This window comes from Nannospalax galili, unplaced genomic scaffold (genome assembly GCF_000622305.1).
Source record: "Nannospalax galili isolate Female #2095 unplaced genomic scaffold, S.galili_v1.0 scaffold974, whole genome shotgun sequence".
Classification (NCBI taxonomy): domain Eukaryota; kingdom Metazoa; phylum Chordata; class Mammalia; order Rodentia; family Spalacidae; genus Nannospalax; species Nannospalax galili.
The window spans coordinates 3,043,892-3,055,728 of NW_008335438.1; the positions used below are offsets into that span (position 1 = coordinate 3,043,892).

At 48.1% G+C, this 11,837-nt stretch overlaps 1 protein-coding gene across 4 annotated transcripts in view; it reads right to left on the reverse strand.

Moving 5' to 3' along the window:
• Positions 1-11,572, reverse strand: part of Afap1l2 (actin filament associated protein 1 like 2) — a 111,265-nt gene extending 99,693 nt beyond the window's left edge. For 2 of the 4 annotated variants that reach the window (XM_008830224.3, XM_008830223.3), the window contains exon 1: positions 11,141-11,571. In XM_008830224.3, the coding sequence (XP_008828446.1) occupies positions 11,141-11,156 (16 nt within the window). In that variant the 5' untranslated portion in view covers positions 11,157-11,571. Of the gene's footprint in view, positions 1-11,140 lie in introns of all 4 variants that reach the window. The other 2 variants (XM_008830222.3, XM_008830225.3) reach the window with 2 other exon arrangements.
• Between the last annotated feature and the right edge of the window lie 265 nt (positions 11,573-11,837).

The window sequence follows — 11,837 nt, forward strand, 5'->3', positions numbered from 1 at the left end:
CAGCTGGCCTGGAACTATGTAGACCAGGCTGGTCTGGAACTCAGAGATCCGCCTGCCTCTGCCTCCCAAGTGCTGGGATTAAAGGCATGCACCACCACGCCCAGCTCAAATAGATGGGGTTTTGAAGGCCCAGGTTAGTGAATAGCCTGTGCCCTGAGAGTAGAGAGGTTGGCATTCTTTCCATCCAGGTGGAAAAAAATTTTGCACTGGAGCCTCTACTTCCCAAGAGATGTTGAGAACAAGCCCTGGAGGTTTCTCCACCTGTAATTACCAGTTTCTCCTGAAACTCTATCCATGGCTATTCCAAATGAGAACCTGCAGCTACCAGAGATTTGGTACAGAGGGTGGGAAGCTATCTCTTCTCTGGATCTTTCTGGCCTCAGTTGTTCAGGGAGAATCCCCTTTCTGAACTCAAGTTCCATTTGTGAATAAACATGGAAGAAAGAAGACGAGAAGGGCAGGCGAAGGTGCTTGCTGGGCAGGTCTGACCACCTCAGTTCTATCGCTGGAACCCATGTAAAGGTGGAAGGAGAGAACCAACTCTACAGTGTTGTCCTCTGACTTCCACACATGCACCATGGCATGACTGGCCCACTATACGTATCACATACACATCAATATTTATATTATACACATATATTTTTTTTAAAAAAGAGGAAGAAAGTGGAAGACAGTTAAGGGAGGAGAAGGAAGTTGAGGAGAGAGGGAAGGAAGTTGGGGTGGGGAGAAGGCTACAGGAACAGGTATGGGCTTGTGTGTCCCCAACAGATACCCACCCCCGGGAGCACCAAGCACCCATATTTGTGCACACAGTTTGGGGATGTGCCCTTCCTGCATGCCCCAGGCCAGCTCTTGGGACATCTAGGATGTTACTGATTTGTCCACTGTCTCCAGTGAGACATGAGCCTCACCCAGCTCTAGTACCTGTGGTGACTCTCTCAGGAGGTCATCAAGGGCTCCAGATACCCTGAAACTGTCATAGGCAACTGGACTTGATTTTCCTGTACCCCATGATCTTTAGCTGTGAATCCAATAACACACATAGTAGGGACCCTCATCTCTAAAGCATGACAAAGTCAAGGTCTCAAATAAGCTTGCCAGGCAGTCCAGAGGATAGGGCATTTCAGACCAGTGAACCAGAGCATGTAAAACCCGAGGTAGGCAGATCCAAGGAGTCCAGTATGGCTGGGCACAGAGTTAAGTCAGGAATGGCCACCCTGTTGTCTCAAGGACCAGATACATTGTATCAGGTATTTAAGCAACAAGCTTGAAGTTGCCTGGTACTTAGTCTTTCTGCCTGACACCTTTTATTTCACAATCTTTAATTCCTCCCATGAGCAAAATATAACAAATCAGTTACTTTTTGTTGCTGTGATAAAACACTCTTACCAAAAACAACTTAAGGGAGAAAATGATTTACTTTATCTTATTCTTTGAGGTCACAGTCCATCATTGAAAGACATCAGGCCAGTAACTCAAGGCAGGAACCACGGAGGAACACTGTTCACTGGTTCACTCACCTGTTCATGCTCAACTAATTTTCTTATACAGTCCAGGCCCACCTGGATGCGGATGGTGCCGCCCAGAGTGGGTTGGGCCCACATTAATATTCAGTTGAGATGACCTCTCACAGACATGGTCACAGGTCAGTCAGATCTAAACAGTTCTTCAAGCAAGGGATTCCTCTTCCCTAGGTGATTTGAGGTTGTGTCAAGTTGACAATAAAAACCAACCAGCATAACAGTCAAGTAGAAGCCACTGTAAACTGTAGCACCTAGCATAGTACCTTGTGCCAGTAGGGGATACCACGAAAGTCTTGATAATGCAAAGGGCAGCATGGTACTGACCATGTCCAGCTCATAAAGAGTCTGGGATTATAAATGATACTATTTGCCCTAAGGAGCACCAAGACCATAAAGATGAGGTTGATCTGCCCCAGGCAAGCTTGCCACCCAACAGGTCCCAGCCCTGAAACCAGGGACACCAAGCGCCCTAGCAGAGTCCCTTCCAAAAGACCACATTTGAAATTCAATAAATCAGCTCAATATGTTCTAAGACTGTGGGTATTAAATAAAAGAAGTCAGTGAAACCTCCAAACAATAAGCTCATTCAATGCAATCTCTTTTTCTGCCCCCATCTGGGACTTGAATACAGTCAACATGAATAAATCCTGTTGTGTAAAAACTGGGGGGAGAAAAGAGGGGGAGTTGAAGGAAATGGCAAGATTCCTGCTTTGCTGGTCTAACAGGAAGGCTGACAGTCTCCTATACCCAAAAGGATGCCAGTGTGCAGTGCAGGGTCGCCCTAAGAGAGACGAGGGTGGTCCTAGAAACAGGCACCAAAGTTACACTTTGTCTTACATGGTCCTCATGGATGGATGTTCCATGGATACTCAACACATTGTACTTAATGAAGATGCAAAAGACTGGCCCTGGGCTCCTCAGAGCACAGAACTAGATAAAATTCACCTGAAGAAGAGATCAACTCAACATGCTTGGTTTAAAAAGGAAACCATCAAGATCTTAAGATCCCATGAAGACCATCAGAGAGCTATCCCTTCATTCTCAGAGGGTTCCATATCCTGTCCCCCTGGGGTAGTATGATGAAGGCTGGTGATTTAGCCTCTGCACCAAGAGGCTCCATTAGCCTGAAGACAAGTGAAGACCAGATGACCAACCCTTTACATCACCTGGGATAAGTGTGTTATTTTGTTACACCGTGGTTTCTTCCCCTCCTAATAAATCCTGGCATAGACTGGTTATAGCGAGACTGCCAAAGCCACACAGTCAACGAGGAGGAAATCCAGGCCTGGGCACTCAATTACAATTCAATAGCCTTATCGGTGAAAGATGCCCAAGGTCAAGGCATTAGATCCAGGGGTGGCTAGTAGCTGAACTCCCAGGGGGGGAGCCCAGAGAATGCTTTCATATCCCAGGGTGCTATGGGGTGCATCTGCTGCCTAGCCTTTCAGAGAACCCCTACTGTTTTTCTAATGGACAGACATCTCCCATCAAGATTCTGCTTCCTGGAAAAGTTTCCAGCTCTTCCTACCAGAATTCTTTGCCCACTTCTGCTCTACCTCTAGCACCACCATCAGCACCTTCAAACCAAGATTGTTTCTACTGAATGTCTGTGATGACCAACCATGTACTTAACCCATCCTTCATTTCATACCACAGCACTGTGGTCTGTGAAGACGTTTTTGAAAGGCAGTTTTACTGAGGTATAATTTATACACAGATTTAAAAAAAAAACAACCCTACCCTGTTAACTGAACAGCTCTGAGTTTTGAAAGCTACATTTAGCTGTACAACCACAATAGTGAGGTTGGATACCTCTGTCATTCTATAATGTTCCCCTGTGGATGACCCCATCCCCCAGATCAGCCCCAGCACCTACAATGCTGATCTACCTTTTCTAGAAAGTTGTGTAAATGGAATCACACAGTGAAAGAAGCCTTAGAGCATAGCTTCTTTTACTTTGCATCCCATAAATCATCAGTACTGAGTTATCTGCTCTGTTTTTTAGCCTCGGACTTTTGCTTTCTTGTGAAAGACATTAAACAATGGGCTCAGGTTCACGTTTACTATGAAGAAGGCAAATTCTTGATTTAGAGATGTCTAACAAAGCTGAGGTTTGGGAATAAGGTGACCTACCACCTCAATTTTCCCAGGACTTACTTGGGAGGTGGGGTGTCAGGTGGCAAAATTGGAGCAGTCATAGGTTAGCCAGGATACTGGTCACTTGCTTTGGGAATGCTACCTCCAAGGATAGGATTCCACATTTGCCCCACGGAATTCCTTCTGGGGCCCAGCAGAGGACTCTCTCCAGCTAACAGCTGACTGTCTTTTCCTTGGTTTAATCCCAAACAGACAGCCAATTTGCAATCTCCTGGGACTGACATTTCATACAAAAGCAAGTCCCTCCACCAGGCCTACAGCTGTCCTCAAGGTCCCTGAGAGGCCTTAAGGAAGTGAGAGAACGCAGCTTCTGTTTAGAAAGCAGCAGACCCGCGCTTCTGTTGCCCCACCGTACGTAGGTCCCCAAAAGCTCTCTGACACCAACATGCCCTGCCTCACTCTGTTCGTGCCAGTCCAGTGCGATGTGGGCACGGTTAACAGACTCCTCCTGTGTTTCTGCACATTCTCCATACCCTCTACTCGGTGGAGCTTGGACTTAGTTTGAGATTAAGTAGGGAGAAAATGAGAAACAAGTGACAGAAAATGTCAAAAGCTCAAAGTTAGGATTTAAAGATCTCTCCTATATGTTGCCTGTGTAAGTTTATGAACTTATAAAGGCAACAGACAAAAGTTAAGCAGGACCAAGATATAAGGCTGAAGGTGGTTCCTGGTCTATAGGTTTTCCAGTTGACACAGAAGGGATACGTGAATGGTGTCTTTAGGAAGCAAGGATGCTTTGCCTCAGCAGCCCCAACTCTAAGCACCACTAAAACTTTGAAAAGGATAAGCACAGTTGGTGCTCACAGTAACTGTGAAGAACCCCATCCGGAGGGCAGAACCATATCACAGTGGTGGTAGGATCCATTCTCCTAAGGGAACTAAACAGTAGCTTCCACCAAGTCTACCAGTAGATCTTGGGTTATTCCACTAAACAGCCTGGGAGTGGATTAGTGATCAGTATCCTTACTCATACAGAGAAGTAACAAGACCCAGAAAGATTAATTGACTTGCCCAAGGTCGCACAGCAAGTTAGTGGCAAAAGCCAGATTAGAAGCTTGAGCTCCTGAGTGCTCAGGCCAGACAGAGCCCAGGTGGCTCCATGGTATCCCCTCAGTGATCCATCCAGAGCATGGGCTGAGCTGGGTCTGCACCCTTGGGAGCCTGGAGGACAGGTGAGCTGTTGCAGAGGGCACAGACAGGCTCATACTCACAAGCAGAGACCTGCAGGATCCTTCTCTGTACCACCAGACAGCAACACCCCTGTGCTGGAACAGACAGAAAGAAAGCTCAAGTCGCTGAAGCAGAGGACGGCCCCAGGACAGCTACCATCCCCACTTCTGGGACTTGGCTTGGAGATTTTGCTTTGCTTCCCTCTGTGAATGAAGTCTGCTCTTAAAGGCCAAGGGACCAGTCAGTATGTGTTTTGGGCATGGAATTCATTTGCCAGTCATGCCCCAGAACCTTAGTATGTGACTGGCCCCATGGGCAATGGGGCCTAGGGCTGGGGACTGTCACTTGGAAGAGAAAAAGTCCCTGTCTTACAGAGCTTAGCCTAGCAGGGAAAATAGATCGTCATATAATTATAAGACCAAGTGATATTAATTCAGTACATGTGTTGAGTGCCTATGTTGTGCTGGGCATTGATGAGGCTCTACCTCAAACAGTGAGGAGATCTGGGAAGCCATAGGTAGGAAAGGAGAGGTGGAGCTGGGTCTCAAGAGATGGAAGACAGTTTGGCTAAGCAGCTAGCCGCTTCCTGGCAACAGAGACACTGATATGAGATTTTGACATTGCTCAGAGGACTTCTTTCTAGATAAATTCTTCAGCAGGAATTGTCCTTTTAAAAATTCAATTCTCCATGTTCTGTTGCTGACCCTCTGAACTGTTGCTTCACCTCTTTGGACTCGGGTGGCCTGCCTCTCGAAGGGGCCTGACTCATCGTCTATTTCAGACTGTGACACTGTGCTTAACTAACAATCTTTGGAGACACAGTGACATACAAGTCCTTGAGAAATGAATTCCTTCCATAGTCAACAGCATTCTCGTTCCCACTAAGTCTGCAACTCCCAATCTCTCAACAGGAAATCAGTTTTATTTATAAGAATCACAATCCTAAGCTGACCCTTGCTGGCTACAGCATACCCGCTTCCTCCCTCACTTCCATCTCTTCCCAGACACAGTCTCCCTCTGAAGACCCTCAGTGACCACAGTGAGCCTGGGAGAGCAGTTGAAAACTCACACAAGGGACACATGATGGCTGTTCACTAGGTGGGGAAACTGAGGCCCAGAGAATTCAGCAACAGGCTTAAGTAAGCAGAGCATGTGGGTCTCTGGGTTCCTGGGCGGCTGCTTTCTCGGATATATTATATGCCTTCCTCTGGTGGCAGCCACAGGGCTGGAGAGAACATGCCATCTTCCTTAACTTGGGGACAGTCTCCCTCCCCTGAAGGACAGAAGCTTTCAGAAGAACATTTCCTGTCATTAAAGGGATGTGGAGAGAAACTGGCACAGCTTTCTCGGCTTTGAAGCTCCCTAGCCCCTCCTGGCCCTTTAATTGTGCTGGAAACAGTCCAATTCCCAGGGCTCCCACCCCTTCAGGAGAAGGGCCCAAAGCAGAATTCCCCGACTCCCTGGCCCTTGGGCGCCATGACCTCTCCAGCTCTCTGTTTCAGACCATTTCACTGCCAGGACATCCAAGGCTCCCACACAAAGAGCTTCAAAGTCAGAGGCTCAGGGTCAAGTTCAACAAGCAAATCCAGAGCTTAGGATTCTAAAGCACTGCATTTGAGATTGTTTTTTAAGCTGCCTTCTCACAGTGCAGTTTAAAGCCTATAATACCTGAAGGTGAATCACATCAGATTTCTGCAGGTATCATATCTATCTTGGCTAAGACAGCAAGGGAACGTGCAAAGTTTCCATTCCTCTCTAGATTTTCTTTCACTTTTCCAGGTAAGGAGGACACGTGTTTAATCCTAGTTGGCCTCCAGGAACACAGGTTCTGCATCTTCAGAGTTAAACTGCAGATTCAAAATATTGAGGGGTGGGGGATGTCATGTTGTTGCTGACATGTACTGTATAGAGAGGCCTACAATGATTGCAACTACATGAAACATGTGCAGACATTTTGTCTTTACTTCCTAAATACAATGTCACAACTACTTACATTGCATTAGCTATTAGAAGTAATTTTTAAATGAATTAAAGTAGATAAAAGGATAGGTGTACATTATATGCAAATGCTATACCACTTTATATAGGCAACTTGAGCATTTTCAGATCTTGGCATCCCAAAATGTCCTGGAACCAATTCTTCCAAGGAACAAATGTACTTTTCTGTGTATATATTTGTGCGCGCGTGTGTGTGTACACATATACGTGGTTGTGTGCACATGTGTATATTATGTGGAGGTCAAAGGTGTCTTCCTCAATTGCTCTCCACCTTATTTTTCTAAACAGGGTCTTTCCAGGAGACCTGGAGCTTGCCAATTCATCTAGACAGGCTAGCCAACAAGGGATCCTCCTGTCTCAGCCTCCCCAGTGCTAGGATTATAGTGCCACCACATGGGTGCTGGGGATCCACGCTTAGATCCTCATGTTAAATGCTTGTATGGCAAGCATTTTGCTGACTGGGCCATCTCCCCAGCCCACTCCTTTTTTCTACTTTGAGATTAAAAAAAATATTTTATTTGCTATTTTAATTTTATGTATATGAGTATATTGCTTGCATGTATATAAGTGTACCTGTGTCGTGCAATGCCCGCAGAGGTCAGAAGAGGGCATTGGATTCCCCTGGAACTGGAGTTACAGACAGCTGTTGACCACCAGGTGGGTGCTGGGAATTGAACCCAGGTCTTCTGCAAGAGCATCCAGTGCTCTTAACTGCTGAGCCATTATCTCCCCAGCCCTGAGATTTCATTTTTTAAAGTAGACACGATTCTCAACTTTGGCAGAAATTATGGAGAGCTTTGGAAACCACAATGCCGAAGCTACACTCTGTGGGGCCTGTATGTCCCTATATCCATGTATGTTGCATATACATGATTCCAAGTACAGCTAAGGGTAAGAACCACTGCTTTAGGCCACATTTCAATAGAGAAGAAGCTGAACCCTCAGGCATGGAGAAAGGGGATGGCGGAAGGTGCACTGTAGGTTATACATCTGCCCTGTTCTCCTAATTTTCCCCCTTCTCAGACCTTCTCTAGCCATAGCTCCCAGGAGTCTCCACCAAATTTTGAATTTTTCTTCCTGGCTTGACATTTCACAGTTCCTTTCCACTTTCACTGTCCTAAAGCCGTGCGAGGAAGCAGGTGATCAGACTCAGAAACCAAAGTCTACAAGGGAAGAAAGATTTTACCCTCCCAACCCTCTCATCTAAAATGAAGTCTGAATAACTCAACCAGGTCTGTTTGGATCCAAGTATGATGCAACTTCAGGAAGCTTTGACTTGATGTTCCAAGTGCAATCCACAGATAGTAGGTCAGTCACATTTGGCCCTAGACCCACTCACCAGCTGGGAGAGCAATAGGAACCAGGATCCTTGACTGCATGGGGTGAGGTCAGCCAATGGGCTCATGTACAGTGATACAGGATGCTCTTAGGAGAATCATAAATATGTAAACACTCGAGGATGAGAACCTTTTCAAGGCACCCTGTAGGACTTGGCACCACATCCTGGACACTTGTAAGGGTCTTACTGCTTATACAACGCCAAAGAGATTTGCGTGTAAGACAGCAACTTTACCAACACTTTTATAGTAATTCTCATAAAAGCTCATCCCTCTGGGAAGAGATGTGAACATACCCCCACACCCCTTAGTTTTTGCTTGAGAAAGCAATGGTTATATAGCAGAGAGTTTGGAAAGGACTGGAAGAAAAGTTTGGAAGTTTTTCTCTATTAGACATAAGGCGATGTTTCAACCATCCTTAAGTTCCCACAAGACAATGGAAAATTAGCTCAGAGCCTAAAAATACAGGCTACTTTTCAGAGGATGCCCAGTGGATAAAATGCAGGCTGCAGACATGGGAAAACATTCTTATCCTACAGGGACTAAGGTTTACAAATGACAGAAAACATTGAGAATCTCAAGACAGTAATGAGTTGTTCTACCTATGTGGGAAAAGAGAGTTCAAAATTGGGAATTTTGAAACATGACAGTATTTAAATTAAAAATTGTCACACACAAGAATTTTCTTTGATAAATTTTATATAAGTTCTGAGAGTTCAGATAAACCTAGTTTTTGCATTTATCATTTAAACCACTGTGCCAGATTATTCTGTAATTAATCAACTTAAAAATTGTGTGTAGTGGGGTGCTAGAGATCCAACCCAGGGCCTTGAACATGCTAGGTAAGTGGTCTAGCACTGAGCTGTATCCCCAATCCCTTACAAAATTTTCTAAAGCCCTCAGCCTATGTCAAGCAAGAGTAACCTGGTTCCAGTTAAGTATATACTGTTCTATCAGCGAGGGAGTTCAGCGTTCTTTCCTCATTTTGCACAGATCAGTGTTTGCATTTATTGAGTACACAAAGCTCAACTCATCTGCCTCTAAAAAATACAGAATATTCTACATGTCTGGGGGAAAGGAAATCCCCAAATTCCTCCCTGAAAATGTTAGTAGCATGATACCAGTGAGACTTGAAATTTCTCCTGTGAGTCAGAGTAGAAGATGATTTGGATTTGCCTGTGCAGTTCAGGTAATTCTCAAGTTTATCCACTTATCACTGACTCACTGCAGAATGATGAGGTACCATATATGTTTCCAAAACACAAGCACTCTAAACTAGAATTACGTTTCCTTCAGTTGGCAGGAAGCCTCTAACTAATCCTGGTAGAGGGTGAGAAGATTTTCCACTCCCAGGAGAGAAAGATAAACTAAGATTTTTATCAGGTCAGGGGCCAAGTTAGAAACCATTAACACAAAAAGCTGCACATGAAACCATGGATGTTTGGACAGTTGCCGGCTACCTGTTGTTTGAACAAAGTAACAGGCAACCTGGACCCTCAGCTCCGGACAAACACCTGCTTCATTTTCACAATTGGGGAGCTGAAGGGACCTTAGAAGTATTTCCAGAGAGGAGGCACCCAAGGCAATTTGCCTGGGGTGGAGGTGGGAGTCACACACTGCCATTTCACCAGGAGAGGGACTGTGGCTTCCAGTGTTTGAGACAGCCATAAGGATGACTTAAGCTTTAAACTCACAAAACTGACTCGATTCTGGTAGAACATAAGACCACCTGGTTAGACATGGTGGGAAAGGCTCTGGAGAGAGGTCACAAAAAGAAATCCATGGTTGCCAATTGATCCCCTCCCCCCAATCCTGATCTCAGTTGTCAAGAGGCTGCCTCTACAGGTGAATGTGGGCTAGCTGTCATCTGTCACCAATGACCCAGATGAGAGAATGCAAAGAGGATGGCTGTTAGTTTAGGGATCTAAAAGCCTGTCCCCACAGGTCCCCCTATCTCATCCAGAAAGAAGAAACTGGTTCCCTTATCTCATCCAGAAAGAAGAGGCTGAGATTCCTGGAGAATCTGAGAGGTCTCTTTTACTACTGTCCCGAGGGAAAATAAATACAGAAGCAGAAGTTTCCTCAGACAGGTTTGGCCTAGACAAACCCAGGGGGGAAAAGTGAGCACAAGAGGTTTTACCTAGTGGAAGGCAAGTGGGAGCTCACGGAGGGCTGTGCTCCAGAGGCAGCTCCCTGACTCCCTTTTTCAGGCTTCGGTACTCCAGCCCGAGGGGTCCAAAAACCCTTGCAAGCTGGCTATCGGGCACATCCTGGCCGGCCCGCCCACTAGGGTTTGGCCAAGATCCCTGGCCAGAGCCAAATCGCAGCTCGCTCCACCTGCTGGGCACATCATCCGGTCCCCAACCTATGCCCCACTCAGTCGGAGATGCAAGGGTAGGCAAAGGGCTCGGGGGGAGAACCGACTAACCAAGCTGTGGGGCACTGGGGGGAGCCGGGGGAAGCCGACCTAGCCGGGAACAGATCAACGCATCACCCCACCATCCCAGGAGCTTTCTCTAGCCCGGGACAGGGCTCTTTCTGGAGTTCTGCAAGAAATCCCTAAGGGCGGTGGTGCCGGGTCAAGAGGGCCCCAAAACTTGTTGCTTGGCCCATAGCCGCACCTCACAGTTTGGATCTTACTTGGGGCCCCCTCGACTGTAGGCATCTTTCCCCTAAGGCCAAGTGAGGGCTGAGGGATAATTCCGGGCACACCCTCTGGCCCCCTACAGGTGAGAAAGCGACTCCACGACCCCCAGGCTGCCCTCCGCCCCAGGCGCCCAGAAGGATCAAAGGGCCCGGGCCGGGGTCGCCTCCTAGGAGCTCACTGAGCAGTCGGTGGCGCCTCTGACGCCCGCTCTTGGGCTGAAGTTCCCGAGGCGGGGGCAGTCGGTTCTGCTCACCTGAACAGGCCCAAGACCTGTTTCCCTGATCAAGTGGGTGCCCCTGCGCCCTCACCTTTGTACCGCTCCATCGGGGCCACGGCGTGCGCTCCGGCTACTCCGATCCTCTCCGCTCTTTGCGCGCTGGGTTGGGTGTCCCGGCTGCGCGTTGGCCCCTCCCCGTGAGGTCACGCTCACCGCCGGACCTCGGGGTGCTGCCGCCGCGCCGCGAGCCCTTCGATCGGGTCCCCACCCGGGCGCGCTTCCCTCGCCCCGGCGGGGGAACTCCGCAGCCCGCCCGGACGGTCAGCGATCCAGTCCGCGCGCACCGGGTACTGGGCCTGCGGCCCCGGCCGCGGAGCACTTCCTCCAAATCGGCCCGACGGCTAGGACCGGAGAGACGGAGGCTGGGCTGTCCCCAACGCCGCGGGGAGGCTCTGCGAAGTAGCGAGCTCGGGTGGCTGTGCAAGATCTGTTCTCCCAACTGCAGCGACTGCGAACCCAATGCCGGGAGGAGGAGACTGAGGGCCTGAGACCGGCCTAGAGCGCCTCCTGCCTGATCCCAGAGCCAGCGCGCCCTGGCCCTTGGCCCTCCTGGAGGCACCACTTTACGGGCTGGAGCCAAGCTCCCACCTGGCGATAATTTCCGCTCTTCGTGGTCAGTCACCTGGCAGGGCACTTGAGGATCATGCACGGTTTAGGGTAAAGGAAAATATATACACGAGGCTTGGTCCCTGCCTCCCGGTGGGCGTCTGTGCCAAAGGATTTCTAGG